At 42.5% G+C, this 20153-nt stretch overlaps 2 protein-coding genes across 11 annotated transcripts in view; one reads left to right on the top strand and one right to left on the bottom strand.

Annotated features, from left to right (window-relative positions):
* Positions 1–582: 582 nt before the first annotated feature.
* On the top strand, positions 583–12329 carry MRPL19 (mitochondrial ribosomal protein L19). The gene is made up of 6 exons (XM_002709700.6): positions 583–697; positions 889–1006; positions 5587–5705; positions 5917–6051; positions 9736–9917; positions 10062–12329. The coding sequence occupies exons 1-6, from the start codon at positions 595–597 to the stop codon at positions 10281–10283; spliced, it is 879 nt and encodes a 292-aa protein (XP_002709746.1). The 5' UTR covers positions 583–594; the 3' UTR covers positions 10284–12329.
* Positions 7277–20153, bottom strand: part of GCFC2 (GC-rich sequence DNA-binding factor 2) — a 56868-nt gene continuing 43991 nt past the window's right edge. For 5 of the 10 annotated variants that reach the window (XR_011386510.2, XR_011386513.2, XR_011386511.2 and 2 more), the window contains one exon: positions 17442–19665. Coding sequence is in view for 3 of the 10 variants with exons in the window: in XM_051842720.3 (XP_051698680.3) it covers positions 19548–19665 (118 nt within the window). In the remaining 7 variants the exon portion in view is untranslated. Of the gene's footprint in view, positions 7481–16107; positions 16358–17441; positions 19666–20153 lie in introns of those variants that run through there. The other 5 variants (XR_016230253.1, XR_016230255.1, XR_011386512.2 and 2 more) reach the window with 3 other exon arrangements.

The raw sequence follows: 20153 nt of genomic DNA, 5'->3' as shown, positions 1-20153 counted from the left end.
CAAAGATGCGAGGTCCAAACTCAGCTCATTTCTTGAAGGCGCAATGCTGCCTGTGGTCCCTGGGACTTTGAGGCGGCTATTATGTCACAAGCTGTTTTCTCCTCCTTTCTGTGCACCCAGCAGAACTAGGTAGGACCAGATGAGTACTAATTAGGTACTAGCATAACACAGTGAGCAAAAGCCTGTATCCATTTCCTCATGGAGCTGATGCTACAATGGCAGAGTTAAATACTAATCCAGTAACTACACAAGTATGGAGACACTGCAAATGAGATCAGAGCTGCAAATGGAATACACCTAGTAGGAATGAGAGCCCAAGTACAGAAGATTTGCCTACAAAATATTAATTTCAGAGGGAGGATACAGCTTTCTAGGCTGGGGAGGCGTGTAAATTAGTACCTTAAGGGGGAGTTAGAGAAATATGCATTCCTTCTGAGGCGTCCTAAGCAAGATGTGGTAGAAAGACATAAGGGGGAAATAATAATAAAAAAAAATTGTCCATTTTGTCCCATAGCAGCCGCCATCCGCCCTCAGGTAGCCAGACCTCGTCGCACTGGAGTCTGGGAGTTGTAGTCCTGACCTGAGGCAGCAGACATGGCGGCCTGCCTTGCAGGGGGCTGTGGGTCCTCCATGGGCCTGACCCGGAGCTTCCGCGCTGCCAGGGCGTTGCTCGCTGCGCCGGCTTCCGTCGCCTGTCGTAAGTGGAACGGGACTTGCGAGGCGGGGAGCGGGGGCTGCTCAGGGCCAGGTTGGGGGAAGGCGCGCCCCGAGGTAACGATCGACCCGGGCATGGATTCCCCATGGAGCCGCGGATTGGGGTGAACTGCGGCGCTCCGCGGGATCTCAGGGCAGCCCTGGAGTCCTGACTTCAGTCGCCTGTTTCCGCAGGGGTCCACACGGAGCCTGGCCGTCTGCAGAGCAGTGGGCCTTCCGAGCCCCGCGCGTTCCAGCCGCCGCCGAAACCGGTCATCGTGGACAAGCGCCGATCCCTGGACCAGGAGAGGAGGTGAGGCCGGGCCGCGGCGGCGGCTCGCTGGCCTGGACAGTGCACGTGGGCGTGCAGATTGTTCAATTCGAACTTCAGGCAGGGATTCCCGCGTTTTGAAGCCCTTGTCCCGTTCCAGAGTTTTTTTTTTTTTTTTTTTTTTTTTTTTTTTTTTTCTTTTTTTCTCCTTGAGGCTTATCCAGTAGCTGTTTACGGTCAGATCTGTTCTCTCGGAAGACGCTTAACCGTCGGTGGCAATCACTTGGCAAAACTCGCCCTGTTTTAGGCAGGAATGCCTGGTAGAAGGTGGTGCAGTGGTAAAAATCTCCGCTAGTCGGTGTCTGAAATTTCCCCTTCCAATGAGATCCCTGAAATGAATGCTGGGCACCTGGGAGGGAACCTGGACATATGGCTGACCTGATGAAAGTGCCTGTAGAGCTGTGGACGTTTTCAGAGGCCCATTTTAGGAGGAAAAACTTGACGTCCTCGCAGCTTTCTCAACGGGCAGGAGGTTATTGATTAGATTATCTCTGAGGTTTTTTTTTTTTTTTTTTTTTTTGATAACATGTAAATATTCTCTGATTCTCAACTGAAACAAACTTGTATGTTAGGGAACCTAGGAATCAGAAAAGATTTTCTTATTATTTTTAAGGATTTATTTATGTATTTGAAAGTCAGAGTGAGACAGAGAGAGAGAGAGAGAGAGAGAGAGGTCTTCCATCCGATGGTTCACTCCCCAATTGGCTGCAACAGCCAGAGCTGCACCGATCCGAAGCCAGGAGCCAGGAGCTTCTTCCAGGTCTCCCACGCGGGTGCAGGGACCCAAGGGCTTGGGCCATCTTCTACTGCTTCCCCAGGCCATAGCAGAAACTGGATCAGAAGTGGAGCAGCCGGGACTCGAAATGGCGCCCATATGGGATGCCGCACTGCAGGTGGTGGCTTTACCTGCCACGCTACAGTGTGGCTACAGCCCCAAGATTTCCTGATTGTATGTTGTTTTTTAAATGGAAAACAAATATATGTTCAAAGGCAATGCTTAAGTTCAGTTAAATAGAAATATAAGACTTGTGCTCTGGAAAGCACTTTGGCCGAATGTGGTACATAATGTAGTACATTTGAAGTTGTGCATAGCTCTTCACCAGAAGGTACACAGCTTGAAGGGTTAATACACATGTACAAGGAGACATGGGCAACACTGACCAGAAGAATATTGTTTGTGACAAAAGTTTAGAGGTGGCCTAGATGCCCATCAGTAGGTGAACAGGCAAATACAATAATAGAATATTATATGGCAGTGAAAATGAATGAACTAGAGCTAACCTTTAAACATGGGTGGATTTCAAATTTGTAAAAAGCAATCTTCAAAAGAGTTGATATGGTAGGATACCATTTTCATGAATCTAAAACCTTACTAAACAGTATGATATATTGTCAAAATATGTATGCGTTTGTAAAGTATCAAGATGTAAGGGGAACATTCTGTGCTTTCGCGAATCAAACTTGACTACTAGGCTGTTCTTGATGTGACATCATCACATATTCTCACTAAAAGTATTTAACCTCAGCCTAGGTGTGTGAAACAATAAATCCCGAATCCACTGACAGTCTATGAGATAATAGGGCCTTGACTGTTTAAAAAAGTTGGAGCCAGCGCTGTGGCATAGCAGGTAAAGCTGCTGCCTTCAGTATGGGCATCCCATATGGGCGCTGGTTTGAGTCCCAGCTACTCCACTTCTGATCTAGCTCTCTGATATGGCCTGGGAAAGCAGCAGTACTTTATAATTTGTGTGTCTTTGTGGGTGCAAACTTAAAATCTTTACTTAGGATAGAGTTGATCTTCTGTATATAAAGATAATTAAAAATAAATTTTAATGAAGTATGGGATGGGAGAGGGAGTAGAAGGTAGGACAGGAGTGGGGGTGGGAGGGCCGGTATGGGGAGAACTGCTGTATTCCTTTTTTTTTTTTTTTAAAGATTTATTTATTTATTTGAAAGTCAGCATTACACAGAGGAGAGGCAGAGAGAGAGAGTGGTCTTCCATCTGATGGTTCACTCCCCAGATGGCTGCAACAGCTGGAGCTTTGCCGATCCAAAGAAAGGATCCAGGAGTGTCTTCTGGGTCTCCCACATGGGTGCAGGGGCCCAAGGACTTGGGCCATCCTCTGCCGCCTTCTGAAGTGCATTAGCAAGGAGCTGGATCAGAAATGGAGCAGCCAGGACCCAAATGAGTGCCCACGTGGGATGCCAGCATTGCCTGCAGTGGCTTTACTCGCCACACCACAATTGCAACCCCAGTCACCAAATTTAGAATAGTGATTAACTGTAGGAAGTAGGGAGCAATGTACAGGGACTTCACCTATGGTGATAATTTCTTTCTTTTTTTTTTAAAAAAAACTTTTATTTAATGAATATAAATTTCCAAAGTATAGCTTATGGATTATAATGGCTTCCCCCCCATAACGTCCCTCCCACCCGCAACCTTCCCATTTCCCATGCCCTCTCCCCTTCCATTCACATCAAGATTCATTTTCAATTCTCTTTATATACAGAAGATCAGTTTAGCATATATTAAGTAAAGATTTCAACAGTTTGCACCCACATAGAAACACAAAGTAAAAAATACTGTTTGAGTACTAGTTATAGCATTAAATCTCAATGTACAGCACATTAAGGACAGAGATCCTACATGAGGAGTAAGTGCACAGTGACTCCTGTTGTTGACTTAACAAATTGACACTCTTGTTTATGGCATCAGTAATTTATTTCTTGATTTTAGGGGTGGTAGTGACAGGACTATGCATTGTAATGCATATATGCTTTTTCTGTAAGTTAAATACTTAATCAGTTTTAAACCAGTTAAAGAAGAACATAGAAAGATTGTTTTTATTTTATCTTTTTGAAATTTTTTAAAGATTTATTTATTTATTTATTCAAAAGGCAGAGTTACAGAGAGGCAGAGAGAGAGAGAGGTCTTCCGTCTGCTGGTTCACTTCCCAGATGGCTGCAATGGCCAAGGTTGCACCGATCTGAAGCCAGGAGCCAGGAGCTTCTTCCAGGTCTCCCACGTGGGTGCAGAGGCCCAAGGACTTAGGCCATCTTCCACTGCTTTCCCAGGCCATAGTAGATTTTATTTATTTATTTATTTATTTGGCAGAGTTAAAGAAAGAGAAAGAGAGAAGGAGGGGGAGAGAGAGAGATTCTCCATCCACTGATTTACTCCCCAAATGGCTGCGGTAGCTGGGGCTGGGCCAGGCTAAAGTCAGGAGCTTCATCCGTGTCTCCCACTTAGGTGGAGGGGCCCAAGCACTTGGGCCATCTTCTGCTATTTTCCCAGGTGCATTAGCATGGAGCGGGATCAGAAGTGGAGCAGCCAGGTCTTGAACCGGCACCCTTGTGGATGCCCGTGTCCCAGCTGGAGGCTTAACCTACTACAGCCACACTGCTGGCCCTGTGAAAATTGTTTTTAAAGCAATTGGTTATTTATATGTTTATATATTTTCTAACAATCTTTTTAAAAATATTTATTTATTTATTTGAAAGGCAGAGTTACAGAGAGGCAGAGGCAGAGAGAGACAGAACCATCTGCTGGTTCATTCCCCAAGTGGCCACAATGGCCAGAGGTGGGCAGATCTGAAGCTAGGGGCTTCTTCCAGGTCTCCCACGCGAGTGCAGTAGCCAAGGACTTGGGCCATCTTCTACTGCTTTCCTAGACCATAGCAGAGAGCTGGATCGGAAGTGGAGCAGCCAGGACTACAGCTGGCGTCTTTACTTTCTATGCCACAGCACCGACCCCACCAACATAATCTATTGTAACATGTATAGCTCAATGTGAGTCCTGTGGATATGATCATAGCCTTTGGAGGCTGACAAGATATGCTTACATTTGAATCTTTTTTTTTTTTTTTTTTTTTTTTTTTTTGACAGAGTGGACAGTGAGAGAGAGAGACAGAGAGAAAGGTCTTCCTTTGCCGTTGGTTCACCCTCCAATGGCCGCCGCGGCCGGCGTGCTGCAGCTGGCCCACCGCGCTGATCCGATGGCAGGAGCCAGGTGCTTCTCCTGGTCTCCCATGGGGTGCAGGGCCCAAGCACTTGGGCCATCCTCCACTTCACTCCCTGGCCACAGCAGAGAGCTGGGCTGGAAGAGGGGCAGCCGGGACAGAATCCGGTGCCCTGACCAGGACTAGAACCCGGTGTGCCAGCGCTGCAAGGTGGAGGATTAGCCTTTTGAGCCATGGTGCCGGCCTACTTTTGAATCTTGATTTGATGCATTTATAGCTAATGTAATAGTGGGTCAATTACTACTTACCTTTTCCAAGCTCCAGTTTCTTCAACTGTACAAGAAAATGGTGACACCAACCCCAGTCGGTTACAAGGATTAATTTAAGCTCTTGTTTAATGAAGTTGTTAATAACATGCCAGTTAGTACTTAGGAACTGGTAACTATTTTCATGAGCCCTGACAACACTTTTAGAGATAAAGTTGAGTTTCCTTATTTTTAATAAGAATAAAGCATCAATATCGTATTTTTAATTTCTTTGTAAAGTTAACTTTTTGTTGGAGTTCCCTTTTAAGTTAGCTTTTAATTTTCTTTTTCTCCACAGGTTCTTGAGTCCTGAATTCATTCCTCCACGGGGAAGAACACATCCTCTGAAGTTCCAAATGGAAAGGAAAGATATGCTAGAAAGGAGAAAAGTACTCCACATTCCGGAGTTCTATGTTGGTCAGTAAGAAGAACTGGATGCTTTTATTATTAGTGCTGAAAGGGCTAGTTTTCTTTGCATAGAGAAGATTGTTTTTCACATATCTGGGTTTTGCCTGGGAGAGGCACTTAACTCCTAGTACTATATGAAAATATTGAGGAAGTTTAGTTACCTAGAAATATTGCTTGTGTCTTCATCTCACGTACACATTCACTTCTCCTGAATCTGTAGGAAGCATACTTCGTGTTACCACTGCTGACCCATACGCTAAAGGCAAAAGCAGCCAGTTTCTGGGGATCTGTATCCAGAGATCGGGAAAGGGCCTGGGAGCGACTTTTATCCTGAGGAATACTATTGAAGGACAAGGTGAGCTTCATTGCATAATTTTGGTTGTCTGGGAAGTGTTATGTTGGCATTGCTTTTTGATTCTGCATCCTGGGATGAGACAGCTGGAGCTTGAAAGTGGAAGAGGGCTCTGGGGAAGATAGGCAGCATGTACCTTAGAACTGCAGTACTGCTCAGACACTGTGGGTAGTCTGCTTTCTCTGGAAGGTGCCTTTTGTTATGGGACCAGGACGGGGTCCGCACTGTGGTGCAGTGGGGTAAGCCACTGCTTATGGAGCTGCATCCCGCATCAGAGTGGTGGGTGGAGTCCTGACTGCTCTGCTTCTGACCCAGGTGCCTGGAATGGCAGAGGATGACAGGTCAAGCATGGGCTGCTGCCACCCACATAGGAGCTCCAGATAGAGTTCCGTGCTTTAACCTGGCTGTTGCAGCCATCTGGGGAGTGAACCAATGCATTTAAGACTTCTCTCTTTGTGTCTCCTTGTCTGTGTCACTCTGCCTTTCAGAGAGAGAGGGAGACACTAGAGAGAAATCTTCCATCTGCTGGTTCACTCCCCAAAAGGCCACGGCAGCTGGGGCTGGGTCAGGCTGAAGCCAGGAGCCTGGAACTCCATCCAGGTCTCTGTGTGGGTTCAGGGGACCAGGAATTTGCGCCATCTTCATTTGCTTTCCTAGGCACATTAGTAGGGAATTGGGAATGAAGCCGAGCATCCAGAACTCAAATCAGGATGTTGGCGTTGCCCTCTGTGCCACAGCGCCAGCCCCTAAATAAATAAACCTTAGAAAAGGAAAAGGAACAATAGCCATTAAAGTAGACTTCCCAAACCATGGCATCTTCAGCAGAAGGAACAAGCGCCTCTAAAGCTGCGTTAGGATTAGATAACCCATGAGGACATTAAGACAAACAACTGATGTCTGTCTGATTTACTTCTAAAAATGAATGCCTCCATGTTGGTTTATATGAAGCTACTTCAAAAAGTTCATGGAAAACTAGAATTAAAAGGTAAGCTCATTTTTGCAGGAAAATATTTTGAAATCTACACATAGTTTTCTCACAATATGTGTTTCCCTTGAACTTTTGAAGCTGCTTTGTATTGTGACATAAGAGAGTTGCTACAATTATCACTGTTTTAATAAGACTCAGGGGCATATTAAAAAGGCAAAATCATATTTGCATACTGTGCCTAATAAGGCAGAGGAACAAGTGATAAAATTCTAGGAAGATTATGAATTAAAACAAGAGGAGTAGGGTAACATTTTCATGCTTAAGATTTTATGCTTCATAATTCCCAACAGTGAAGTGTTATTATGTTCAAAGAAATTGAAACTATGAGAGCGGTTGCTGTCTTGCTTGTTTCGTAGCAATCTTGTGCTGTGCATGTAGGAACTCAGCAGGACTTGATTGATCACAGAAATTGATGCTTTCAGTCAGTTCGTGTACTTGGAGAGTCTGTAAATAGAAAGAAATGAGCAGAGGTGTGAGTCGATCTATCTGGGTAGGATTTTCTTCTTCAGAGTAGAGATATGAATACTTTCTGCCTCCCAGGGTTTAATCACCTTTGAGATACTGTGTATGAAGTACCACATCCAGACTACTCCAAAAGTATTAGCTGCCCCTTGCTGTTCTCCTTACTGTTTGACCATTGTGATCTGCCTTGACCTTCTCCCTCCATACTTCCTGTTTTAGTGGCTTCAATTACTGCTGCTATGAAGCTGATTTCCAAATTGATATCTCCAGGTCTGGCCCTTTCCAAGTTCCAGATTTGTATATACAACTCCCATTCAAAATCTCCATTTGGATGACTTCTAAAAGCATAAAACAAGTTGAAAGCAGAGTTCTTTATTTCTTTTCTCTCCTCGCACAGTCTTTTCTATGTCCATGAATGCTATCACTGTACACCCATTTACTTACACCAAGAGCCTTGGTGCTGTTCTTTCTCACACATTCAATCACTGAGTTTTCTTAGCTCAGTCTCCAAAAAATATGTTCCAATTTTGTCTCCTTTTCCTATCCATTGCTAGTACCACTCTTGTCATCATCTTCTGTTGATAGTTGTGCAGTCTCTGGTTTACTTCCTGGTATCTTAGCCCACCTGTGCTGCCGTAACAAAATACCCAGACTGAGAAATTATTTATCAAGAACACAGATTTATTTCTCAAAGTTCTGGAGACTGGGAAGTCGAAGATCAAGTTTTCTGCAGGTTTGGTGTCTGGTGAGGGCCCTGCCCTGTTCCATGCTTCCAAGAAGGAAGGGCACAAAGAACCTAAGCTAGTCTATCTAAGCCATTTTATAAGGTTCAGTTCCCCTCCTCCTAACATCACCACATTGTGGAATAAGTTTCATTGTGAGTTTTGGATGGGACACATTGAAACCATAGCACGTGGCCCACAAAGTTACTGGGCTCTGGCCAGTTGGCTCTTTTTCTTGTTTTTCCAACACAGCGAATCTGTAAACAACCCAAGGCCCTTCCATTTGCTGTTCTTCTGCTTGGAGCAATCTTGGTCCTTTATAGTATAAGTTTAAATGTCATCTTCTATTCAAAGTTGCCTCTCCCTAGTCACAGTGCTGTCCCCCTGTATTTTCTTCACTATATGAAATCACCTTGTTGATTTGTTTACTTAGTGTTTGTCACCCACTAGAATGTAAGCTTTATGAGAGGAGAAAGAGCTTTCCTGTTCTGGTTTTGCTGCAGGGACAACTCCTAGATCAATACCTGGAATAGAACAGGTATATAGTAAAATAATGGATTGAGTCTTTTTTTTTTTTTAAAGATTTATTTGATTATTTGAAAGACACAGTTACAGAGAGAGAGGTAGAGATAGAGAGGGTGGTCTTCCATCCGCTGATTCACTCCCCAAATAGCTGCAATGGCTGGAGCTGAGCTGAAGCCAGGAGCTCCTTCTGGGTCTCCCACGTGGGTGCAAGGGCCCAAGGATTTGGGCCATCTTCCGCTGCTTTCCCAGGCGCACCAGGAGGGAGCTGAATCAGAAGTGGAGCAGCCGAGACTCGAACCAGCGCTGCAGGCCAGGGCTTTAACTTGCTGCACCACAGCACCAGCCCCTGGATTGAGTCTTGATATTAAACACTAGATGCTAATGTTGGTCATACATCTCTTGAGTTTACCCCAGAAAACTTCAGAGTGTGCTCTGAAGTGTTTGATAATACAGGTGATATATAGTAGACTGGTTCCTGTCGCAGCACCTTGATTGCTCAAAGCTGTTCCTGCCTTCCCATGGAGGGTCCTAGTATATTAAAAACAAACAAACAAACAACCTAGGCTGTCTTTAAGCAGGGCTTCTAACCCAAACATAAAATTTTACTTACTCTATCTCATCATTACTCCTATTACTCAACATGGAAGATTAGTTTTTATTCAGGTAACTTGGAAATAAACAGGAATGTGACATAGTGAAGAATTTACTCAGATATTCTCTAAGCTAATGTGTAAGCTAATTCTTCAGAATTGAAGAATATAAAATGGACTTTTTTTTTCCTTTGGCTTTAGCATTCTGATTCATATTTACTCACTTTTATTTCAGTGGATTTTGGCTTATTTCTATTTCCTTAATTTTTTAAAAATTGCAAATTTATGTAACACTTCCTATGTGCCGAACCTTGTGCTAGTTCCTATCTTTAACTGGGAAGAGTGACACATGCAGGCATCTGGGCTTAGTTTGTTAATATGTTTTCTGTTCTTTTTAAAGGTGTTGAGATTTGCTTTGAACTTTATAATCCTCGAATCCAGGAGATCCAAGTGATCAAATTAGAGAAGCGACTGGATGATAGCTTGCTGTACTTACGAGATGCTCTTCCTGAATATAGCACTTTTGACATGAATATGAAGCCAATAACACCAGAGCCTAGTCAAGAAGTTCCTGTTAATAAGGTATAGGTTGCACATTTGGAACTTGAACTTCAAGTATGAAATAAGATTTATCCTATTTATCTTTCATTAATGAAAACTTTAAGGGGATTTTTGCTTATCTGTTAGTCCAATTATTCTTTCTTTCCTTTTTTGTATCATCCTTAGCTGCAAGTAAAAATGAAGCCTAAACCCTGGTCGAAACGCTGGGAGCGTCCAAATTTTAATATTAAAGGAATCCAATTTGATCTTTCTTTAACCAAAGAACAAATGAAAGCAGCTCAGAAGTGGAGTCAACCATGGCTTGAGTTTGATATGATGAGGGAATATGATACTTCGAAAATCAAAGCTGCAATATGGGATGAAATTGAAGCATCAAAAAAGTCCTGATTCTGCGGATGGATTCAGTTACTTGCACAAGACATATTGACTCTCAGAGGATTTATTTGGAGACCAATTTAGCTTCATTTATAAGAACATAGTTATTAAATAAACTGAACACTCATTATTTTATTAGTATTTTTTGAAAAATAAAATTGTCATACCAGTTTATTACTGTAAAAGAGAAATATTTATAGCACATGGTCTACTCTCCATTCCCTTACTGAAGGCAAAGCTACCATAGAAGTCAAAGTATCCCCAGAAGGCCCTTCAGTGAGTATGGAATCTGAGCAAGGGGAACGGGTGGGATGATGTCTTCAAATCATGAAATAACTCATAGAAGAGCAGGGTGTGGATTAAAGAACAACAAGATGCACTCAGTGTCAGAACATTTGCTAAGATCTAAGAAGGCAACTCTTGGTCTGCAGTTGTATCTGTCCCTTCTTACAGATGGGGACACTTTCCTTTATCTCCCTTGCATGTATTTAATTTCTTCTTATGTGTGTGTGTGTGTGTGTGTGTATTCTTAAACATTGTGTTTGGCTTTGAAAAACCTAATAGTAAATACAATAAGACAGTATTGCTGTTAAGCTTCAAAGCTAACATGACAGCCCTTAAGTCAGTATGGCATCAGCTTCCCGGAGAGTTTGTGAAAGCTATTTTTGAGGGAGTTGATGGCTAAGTTTGTTAAGTGAGTTTGTTTTTTTTCTCAGATTTATTTATTTATTTGAAAGAGTTACAAAGAGAGAGAAAGGAAGAGAGGGAGAGAGGGAGAGAGAGAGGGGGGAAGAGAGAGAGAGAAAGAGAGGTCTTCCATCTGTTGGTTCACTTCCTAACTGGCCGCAGTGGGAGAAGCTGCTTCTATCTGAAGCCAGGAGCCAGGAGCTTCCTTGGGGTCTCCCATGTGGGTGCAGGGGCCCAAGGACTTGGGCCATCTACTGCTTTCCCAGGCCATAGCAGAGAGCTGGATTGGAAATGGAATAGGCACGACATGAACTGGCACCCATATGGGATGCCAGCAGTGCAGGTGGCAGCTTCACCTGCTACACCACAGCGCTGGCCTCAATTGAGTTCTGTTAAACAATGTTCACCACGGGGTTATAGTGTAGACTGCGTGATGTCGATGTCCACCACGAATCTGGTCACAGGGAGTGAACTGTGTGTTCTGATTATCAGAGTGTAATGAATCAAACTCAAGGTCTTAGTTGATTGAAACAGAATACTTCCATGAAGTGATAGGAGTGCCCTTGCCACTCTGTGCAGTTGGGCATGGATTGGAAAGCTGGGATGTAACCACTCATGGTTAAGGCTGACTGTCATGTAATTTGGGCCAGACTCACCTGGTATGCTGTTCCTCAGGTTAAAACATACAATACTAGCCCAGATTCTGACGAAGGCAACCCCCTGCATGCCTGCCAATTGAATCATGCTTAGGTCTGTCCTCTGGTGTCAGCTATGTTGAATCTTCCCTATGCTGAACTATTTTCTGGATTCTGTGTTTTCCAGGACATCTGGTAATCCTTGGCTGTCTACAAGTCTTGGGGATTTTAGGGAGGAGTTGTTTTTGGGTTGGTTGGATGGGCTTTTTTGGAGAGTCCCTTAGTGAATACCCACAGGAAAGGCTGCCTGTCTCCTTGGAAGGGGAGGGTCTGTGCCAAAGCAACATTCAGCTGGATCCTCCCTCATTGTCACTGGTAGTTGTTACTCAGCCGGTAACTACTCAACCAGTAACTGATGGACAGCATTCACTAATTGGTTCGCGTACCTCAAAATAAAATTTTAACTAGAACCTGTTATCTGTATTTTTCTTTATATTGTTAGGAGATAGTCAATTGAAAGCTTGTTCTTTTTTTAACTTTGATACACAGATAATAACTAAAACTAGACATATAATCAGCTGGTAAGTGCAAGTGCTCAAAAACAGCTGACTAGTCCTGCTGTTTACTGTGTAGAATTTTGAGTTTTCTCACCAGAAATAAAGCAACTGTTAGCACACTGAGTAGTATATAGTATAGAATTTTGCTATAATAAAATATATATCATTTTCCATTTCAACCATTTTGGCTCTGGTGTGTAATGCAGTGCATGCCAACACTGTTGGGTGGGATTGCTAGATTGTCATATTCTACATTTCCTTGTGCTTTCTTTGTCATACTGATTGGTTGTGTTACTATCCATGTGTTTGCAAAGTTTTCCTGTTTAACTTTGGTTATCTTTTTCTATTGTGGTCAAAGAAGATAGTATGGATGGGGCCGGTGCCGTGGCTCACTTGGTTAATCCTCCGCCTGTGGCGCCGGAATCCCATATGGGTGCTGGGTTCTAGTCCCGGCTGCTCCTCTTCCAGTCCAGCTCTCTGCTGTGGCCTGGGAAGGCAGTGGAGGATGGCCCAAGTGCTTGGGCGCCTGCACCCGTGTGGGAGACCAGGAGGAAACACCTGGTTCCTGGCTTCGGATCGGCGTAGTGGCCATTTGGGGGGGTGAACCAACGGAAGGAAGACCTTTCTCTCTGTCTCTCCCTCTCACTGTCTGTAACTCTACCTGTCAAATAAATAAATAAATAATCTTAAAAAAAAAAAAAGATAGTATGGTTTCAGTCTTTTAATTTTTTTTTTAAGATTTACTTACTGTAATGCCAAGTGAGAGAGAGCCAGCGAGCGAGCGAGAGAGGGAAATCTTCCATTGCTGGTTGACTCCCCAAATGGCCCCACAGCCAGGTCTAGGTCAGGCCAAAGCCAGGAGCCAAAGCTTCATTCTGGTCTCCCACACGGGTGGCAGGGGTTCTGGTGTTTAGGCCATCTTCCACTGCTTTCCTAGGTCATTAGTAGGGAGCTGAATTGCAAATGGAGTAGTTGGAACTCAAACCAGCAATCCAGTGCATGATGCCAGCATTGCAAGCAGCAGGTTAGCCCATTGTACCACAATACTGGCCCCAGTCTTTGAATATTGGTTTGTGGCCATCCTGGAGAATGGTCCGTGTCCATCTGAGAAAACCGTATTGTGCTACTGTTGGATATAGTGTTAGTAGTTTCTGATGTTCTCTCTTCATTATGGACCTACTGTTTAAATATTCAATTCATTTTGACAATGGAATTTTGAAGTTTCTAACTATTGTAGAACTTTTTCTCCCTTTAATTCTGCCAATAATTGCTTCATTCATCTTGGAGTCTGGTGGATTCATGATTATAACCATTGTATTGTCTTTACTAACTGACCCTCCTCAATACAGAATGTCCTTTGTCTCTATTAAGTTTTTGGCTTAGAGTTCATTTTTCTGACATTAGTTTAGCCCCTCCTGCTCTATTGGTTACTATCTGCATGGAACATCTTTTTCCATCATTTGACTTTGAATGGGTTTGTGTCTTTGGCTTTCAGGTGTGTCTATAGGATCATGTTAGGTTTTATTTTTTGTTCATGCTGCCCATTTCTTCCTTTTCACAAGAGTTTAATTCATTTATATTTAAAGTACAATTAGTATATGGAAGGATTTCTGTCAGTTTGTTATTTTTTGCATGTAATACCTTTTTGGTGCCTCATTTTCTCCTTTACTTTCCTTCTTTTTTGTGAGTGGTGTGTGTGTGTGTGTGTGTGTTTGTAGTGAACCACCTTTTCTGATTCACTTCTCATTCTGTTTTGTGTGAATTTGTTACATGTTTTTCTTTGTTTACCTTGCACATTCCTTGACATCTTATTGATACCAACTTACTTTCCATTGCATAGAAAATCTACACCTGGCAGAACTCTTGGCAGGTCTGTGTTTGGTCCACCGTGCCCATCACACCACTTGTCCATCATCTGCACTGGCCACGGGCATGAAGGTGAAGACCATGTTCTCAGGAGACCTTCCAGGAGCACCCTCCTGAGGTGTGGTGCAGTATTAGTGCAGTGCACTGAGACGCTTTAAGATGGAAAGAAATCGGATTTCGCCAGAGCAGAAAAATCCCTTCAAGTTTATGTTAGGCAAGTATATGTGAGAGAATCAAACCTCCACCTCCTGAGACTAAGTGGGAACTGTGGTGTCATCCCATCACATGCCGCTGTCCTCTTCTCCACTTGGAGCTTCCCTAACTGGAATGACAGGAATGGCCTCCTCCCTGCCATGGAGGGAGGGTCTGGTGCCTCAGTATTTGCACATGAATCCACAGGGAGCTTTTCCAGATGTCCCACCACACCAGGAGTAACTACCTCAACCAAATGTGTTTGATCACTCAGCTTTGCTTCTGACACTTCCACTTCCTCTTTCTCCTTGTGTATGTTTATCTGAATGATATGCCATAAACCTCAGGTTATTCATTTTGTTTTCATTTTGGGATGAAGATGCAGGTTCTGCCTTCTGGATCTGGGTTTCCGATTAAGTATATGGTTACGTATTAACAGTACAAGTGGTGGGTTAACTTTAGAATAGGAGTTGGTGTTGAGGGTTTACAGGAAGTTTTGCTTTTGGATAAAATTTCGATCCACTATATAGTAAGCATTCTTGCTGCTGTGCTGCAAAGCCAAGCAAATCTGAGACACTGTTGAGAGCTGAATTGTTCCCCAATGTGAGGGATGTCCCTGGGTCAAATTAAAAGCCCAACTGAACTAGGGGTGGGGAGAACCTTTACCTCTGCCTTTAGAAAGCAGATCACTTTCACTGCAATCTTCACTACAGGTATCTGTGCCTGGACCAGTAGAGATCTCCCCACACCCCCAACCCCATCTGTGATTTCTCTAATAGATCGTCAGACATTTATAATCTTGTAACTATCCAAACTATTTCCTACATGTTAAGAACTTTAGTTCAGCACTGGTGTCTTGAATTGAAAGTTTAAATTGAATATGCCATTTTTAACTTACCCAGTTAAAGCCCAGTCATCATGAAAAATTATTAAGATTCTGGTGGTGGGCATTGTGGCCCAGCAGGTTAACCTGTCACTTGGGACATCCGCATCCCCTATCAGAGGGCCAGGTTCCTACTGCAGCACCCTGGGAAGGCAGCTAATGAGGGCCCAGTACTTGGGTCCCTGCCACTCATATTAGAGACTCCTGGCTTTAGTCTAGGCCAAATGCCTGAATGCATTTGGGGAGTGAACCATCAGATGAAAGCTCTCTCCTATTGCTCTGTCACTCTGCCTTTCAAAGAAACACTTAAAAAGAAAAAGCTGGTGATCACAGCTCTAGTATCTCCTGGTTTTTGATGCTTGCCTCTGCTCATCTCCAAGTTTCCCAGCTCCTCCTCCTGAACCCCTCACCGCTTTTGTCCTGCATACTCCTTTGGTGAGACAAACTTGCTGCTCCCTTCCCTTTAGCACCACAAGTTTTATTTTTGTGATAAAGTGCTTTATGCTGGCATTTCTCAAAAAAAAAAAAAAATACTCCCATGAAGCCCTGCCCCTCCCTTTATGTTGCTGATGTCACAGAGTTTGTTGTTCGTGCCCAAGAACCAATTTATAATTGTATGCACCTTTTTTTTTTTTTTTTAATATGTATTTTATTTTAGAGGGAGAGAGAAACAAAGATTCCTCCCCAGTCTCTCCACCGTGGTTCACTCTCCAAATGCCTACAGCCAAAAACTCACCCAGGTCCACAAGAAGGTGGCAGGGAATCACTTACCTGCTGCCCCCCAGGGTGTGCATTAGCAGGAAGCTAGAATTGGGAGCACAGCCAGGACTCTGGCCAGGCACTCTGATGTGGGATGTGGGCATCCACATGGTATCTTAATCAGTGCATCAAACACCCACCCTACATTTGTCTTTTTTTTTTCCTTTTAAAGATCTATTTATTGATTTGAAAGTCAGAGTTACACAGAAAGGAGAGAGGGAAAGAGAGAGAGGTCTTCCATCAGCTGGTTCACTCACCAATTGCCCGCAACAGCTGGAGTTGCACCGATGTGAAGCCAGGAGCCAGGAGCCTCTTCCGGGTCTCCCTCATGGGTGCAGGTAGGGTGAGAGGCCGATCCAGTGGATGGAAGATCTCTCTGTACCTCTTTCAAATAAATAAATCTTTAAAAAAAAAAATGTCTACTACAGAAAGAGCAGATTAAGAGGTGAAATTCAAGGCAGATCATTTTGCTCCAAATAAGCCAGTTATCCAGAATGTCCAGGAAATCTGTTGAATGAAGGCAACAGAGTAACCAACATGTTTTGGTTTTCCCAAGACTTCTCCAATTTTAGCAATAAAAGTCCTATAACATAAGAAACCTCCAGTCTTTGCTTTCCTGGAATAAAACCTATTTGGCCAAGATATATTATTACCATCTTTTCTTACCCACTGCTAATATTTTAAGAATGTGTATTTCATATGTTAATAAGGGATATTGTTCTTATCTTTTTCAGTTTTTATACCACATATGGTATTCCGTAGGCATCATCTACATAAGTTATCATTTTGATAAGAGCCTAAAATTATACAAATTAATTGTTTTGAGGTGGCTTGCTGCAATTTAAAGTTATGCATTGGATTCTGTAAAATTTGACATTCTTTTCTTTATGTGCACAAAAAAAAATATCCAGGGAAAGCATTATGGTGTGAGATGAGTTGCCAATCAGCGTTTTGTTCCTGCTACTTGTGTATGTCTCCTTTATTCCATCCATCTCATAGCAATAGGAACAAAGAAAATGAAACTGAGGGTTAATTAACTTCAAAAACCTCTCTGAATTATAGCTATCGGGGGCCGGCACTGTGGCGCAGTGGGTTACTCCTCCGCCTGCAGTGCCGGCATCCCATATGGGCGCTGATTCTAGTCCCGGCTGTTCCTCTTCCAATCCTCTGCTATGTCCTGGGAAAGCAGTAGAAGATGGTTCAAGTGTTTGGGCTCCTTCACCCGCGTGGGAGACCAGGAAGAGGCTTCTGGCTCCTGGATTCGGATCAGTGCAGTTCTGGCCATTGCGGCCATCTGGGGAGTAAACCAACGGAAGGAAGACCTCTCTGTCTCGCCCTCTCACTGTCTGTAACTCTACCTCTTAAATAAATACATTAAAATCTAAAAAAAATTATAGCTATCTGGCAGATAAAAACCTTTTAACTCCAGGCATAATGTAATTGAAGTGAAACCATCAGAGTACTTTTAAAATGTCAATTTGCAGTTTTGAAAACAGTTCTAATATTTTCCTCTACAGAAAGTCTCTCTCCTTACTTTAAAAACATAAGGGAAAACATCAAACACATCTAACTAAATCCAAAAGTCAGAGGATAATTTCTAAATGCACACTTTAATAGTAAAAAAAGTTACAAATTTCATGTTCATATAATTTCAAAAACAAAGCTTCATGTATATGTACACATACAGACACACACGGTTTTGCAAACATGCAGAGAGAAGGAGGCAGGTACCTCAGGACCGTAGCTGAGTAGGACTGCTAAATGCTTTTCAGCAATGGTTTGAATTCCTAGGCAATGTTCTATTGCATAATTAGTGTAAGTAATATAAACTTTATTAAAAAATCCTTCAGACTAGCAAATCACTCAGATTCACTACAATAGATATAATACACCTAGTGGTTAAAATTACATGTAGCTTCAAAAGCAGGGGTGATATACATTCTTCAATTATAAATAAACATCTTTTTTTTTCCAATTATCTTTTGGGAAACAATTTTCAAAATATATAGTTAGGGTTGCCCTTGAGTTACTGAACAAACAGAAAATTACTACCAAACTCCACAAATTTTATTATTATTTTTAATTATTTTGCCTCTTTCTTAGATAAATGTTTTTCATCAGAAAGTGAATCACACGTTCTGTGTATCTAAGATACCTGTTTCCTTTTTTTTTTTTTTTTAAGATTTATTTATTTACTTGAGAGGCAGAGTTAGAGAGAGGGAGGGAGAGACAGACAGAGATGACTTCCATCCCTCTGGTTCACTCCCCAGATGGCCCCAATGGCCAGGGCTGGTCTGATTAGAAGCCAGGAGCTTCTTCCAGGTTTCCCACGTGGGTGCAGGGGCTCAAGCACTTGGGCCATCTTCCACTGCTTCCACTTGGGCCATTAGCAGAGGGGCAGTTAGGACAAGAACTGGTGCCCACATGGGATGTCAGTGCCACAGGCAGTCTTAGCCTACTACACCACAGTGCCAGCCTGTTTTCTTTTTAATCCTATCACTCATAACAACGACAGCAACAAAAGTGACTTGCTATGAAGTAATGACTTAGTACATCAAGAGAAATGGCATATGACAAAAACTATTTCCAACATAAGAAGGGCAAAGATCAGTATTTTTAAAATACAAAAGTCTTACATATTCATAAGAAAAGGAATGGTTATTTCAAAAAGAATTATAAATGGCCAAAACCAACACATCGTTACTCTCTATGCAATTAAAATAAGATTCTTCTTATGGCTCAAATTTGTTAAGAATTACCAAAATGGTAACATGTATTACTGGTAGAATTCATTGGTACCCTTCACATCTGGTTTGGTACAACAAATTGGTATAATTTCTAAAAGACAATTTGACAATCATTAGTTACCAACTGCCTCCCAATGCCTTAACCATTTAATATTTAATAATTTATTCTAATTAAGAGTTTCATAATGGTCGCATGGCTCACTAGGCTAATCCTCTGCCTGCGGTGCTGGCACCCCAGGTTCTAGTCCCGGTTGGGGCACTGGATTCTGTCCCGGTTGCTCCTCTTCCAGTCCAGCTCTCTGCTGTGGCCCGGGAGTGCAGTGGAGGATGGCCCAGGTCCTTGGGCCCTGCACCTGCATGGAAGACCAAGAGGAAGCACCTGGCTCCTGGCTTTGGATCGGCGCAACGTGCTGGCCACAGCGTGCTGGCCGTAGCGGCCACTTTGGGGGTAAACCAACGGAAAAAGGAAGACCTTTCTCTCTGTCTCTCTCTCTCACTAACTCTACCTGTCAAAAAAAAAATAATAATAAAAAGTCTCATATTAACTTAATTATTAAAAAAAGTAGTTAAAATAGATGGTTTAAGTATTTAAAGATATTTGTGTTCAGGACAGACAACATGCTCATTTTGCCAAAACAGCTTCAAGCAAGGTTTCTACATTTCTTAAATTGGCAAAGAAGTCAAAAGAATTTTAAAAAAATGTTGAACTTTTATGCTCCTGTGCATTTAATTCATTCAAACACCACCGAATGAGTGAGGAAGGGCAGCCTTTCATGGCAGCAGCAGGCAGAGCCCAGGGAGCAGAGGCGTGGGGTACTTACTGCCTTCTTGCAGAGCCCACCCTCCACTGCAGGGAATTAAGAGGCACTAGGTTTTGTTTTTTCCCCAAGCAAAGGAACTGAGTGTGACTGTATTAAAATATCATTTTAGAACTTTCTTATAAGATTTATTCAAATATCTTCAATTAGTGATTTAATACTGTCTAGATGATACTCTTCTATGAGAGATTCTGCTTGATTCAAAGCTTTTATTTTCACCAGAATATGAATGATTTCTTTGACTTCATCTCTGAAAAACAAAAGAACATTTTCCCCCTTAAAAGTGTAATGTCTTGGACACAGTGGTAAATTCTATACCTGTACTGCATATCAGTCATTAATCTATAAAATTAAAGTTTTACTTGAAAATAACATAAAATAGAGATGCTGTATTTTCCACAAAAAGGTGAAATATAAATATTAGTGGATATATTTTGGCAAATGTCAGTGTGAATGACTGTAAAAGGTAGAACAGCTCAGAGCAAATCTATCAGCAGAAATTTTGGTAGTGATGTGTTGCTCTCAGCCTGTATAGGCCATTATCATGAGAGTTATTTACACCACAGATATCAAAAATGCTATAAAAATCTGAGTTAAAAAAATCTTTTGGGCAGTAGTTTACCAGAACACTACTGTAGTTAAGCCCCAAACATCCTGTGCAGTGAATGAGATACTCAGAACAGAAACTCAGCTACTGTTGGGTAATACCTGGCTGCAGACCTGTACTGAACAAGTGCT

The sequence above is a fragment of the Oryctolagus cuniculus genome, chromosome 2 (genome assembly GCF_051225735.1).
Source record: "Oryctolagus cuniculus isolate XC-2025 breed Fujian yellow rabbit chromosome 2, ASM5122573v1, whole genome shotgun sequence".
NCBI classification, from domain to species: Eukaryota; Metazoa; Chordata; class Mammalia; order Lagomorpha; family Leporidae; genus Oryctolagus; species Oryctolagus cuniculus.
The sequence above is the reverse complement of the archived record's forward strand: the minus strand, read 5'-3'. Positions and strand labels throughout refer to the sequence as shown.

What these genes read in the sequence shown, in the direction of transcription:
- MRPL19 (XM_002709700.6), top strand. Translation starts at nt 595, where the DNA reads ATGGCGGCCTGCCTTGCAGGGGGCTGTGGGTCCTCCATGGGCCTGACC. An exon ending in TCCCTGGACCAGGAGAGGAG is followed by an intron (nt 1,007 to 5,586) that starts GTGAGGCCGGGC and finishes TTTTCTCCACAG; the next exon opens with GTTCTTGAGTCCTGAATTCA. An exon ending in AAGAAGTTCCTGTTAATAAG is followed by an intron (nt 9,918 to 10,061) that starts GTATAGGTTGCA and finishes TATCATCCTTAG; the next exon opens with CTGCAAGTAAAAATGAAGCC.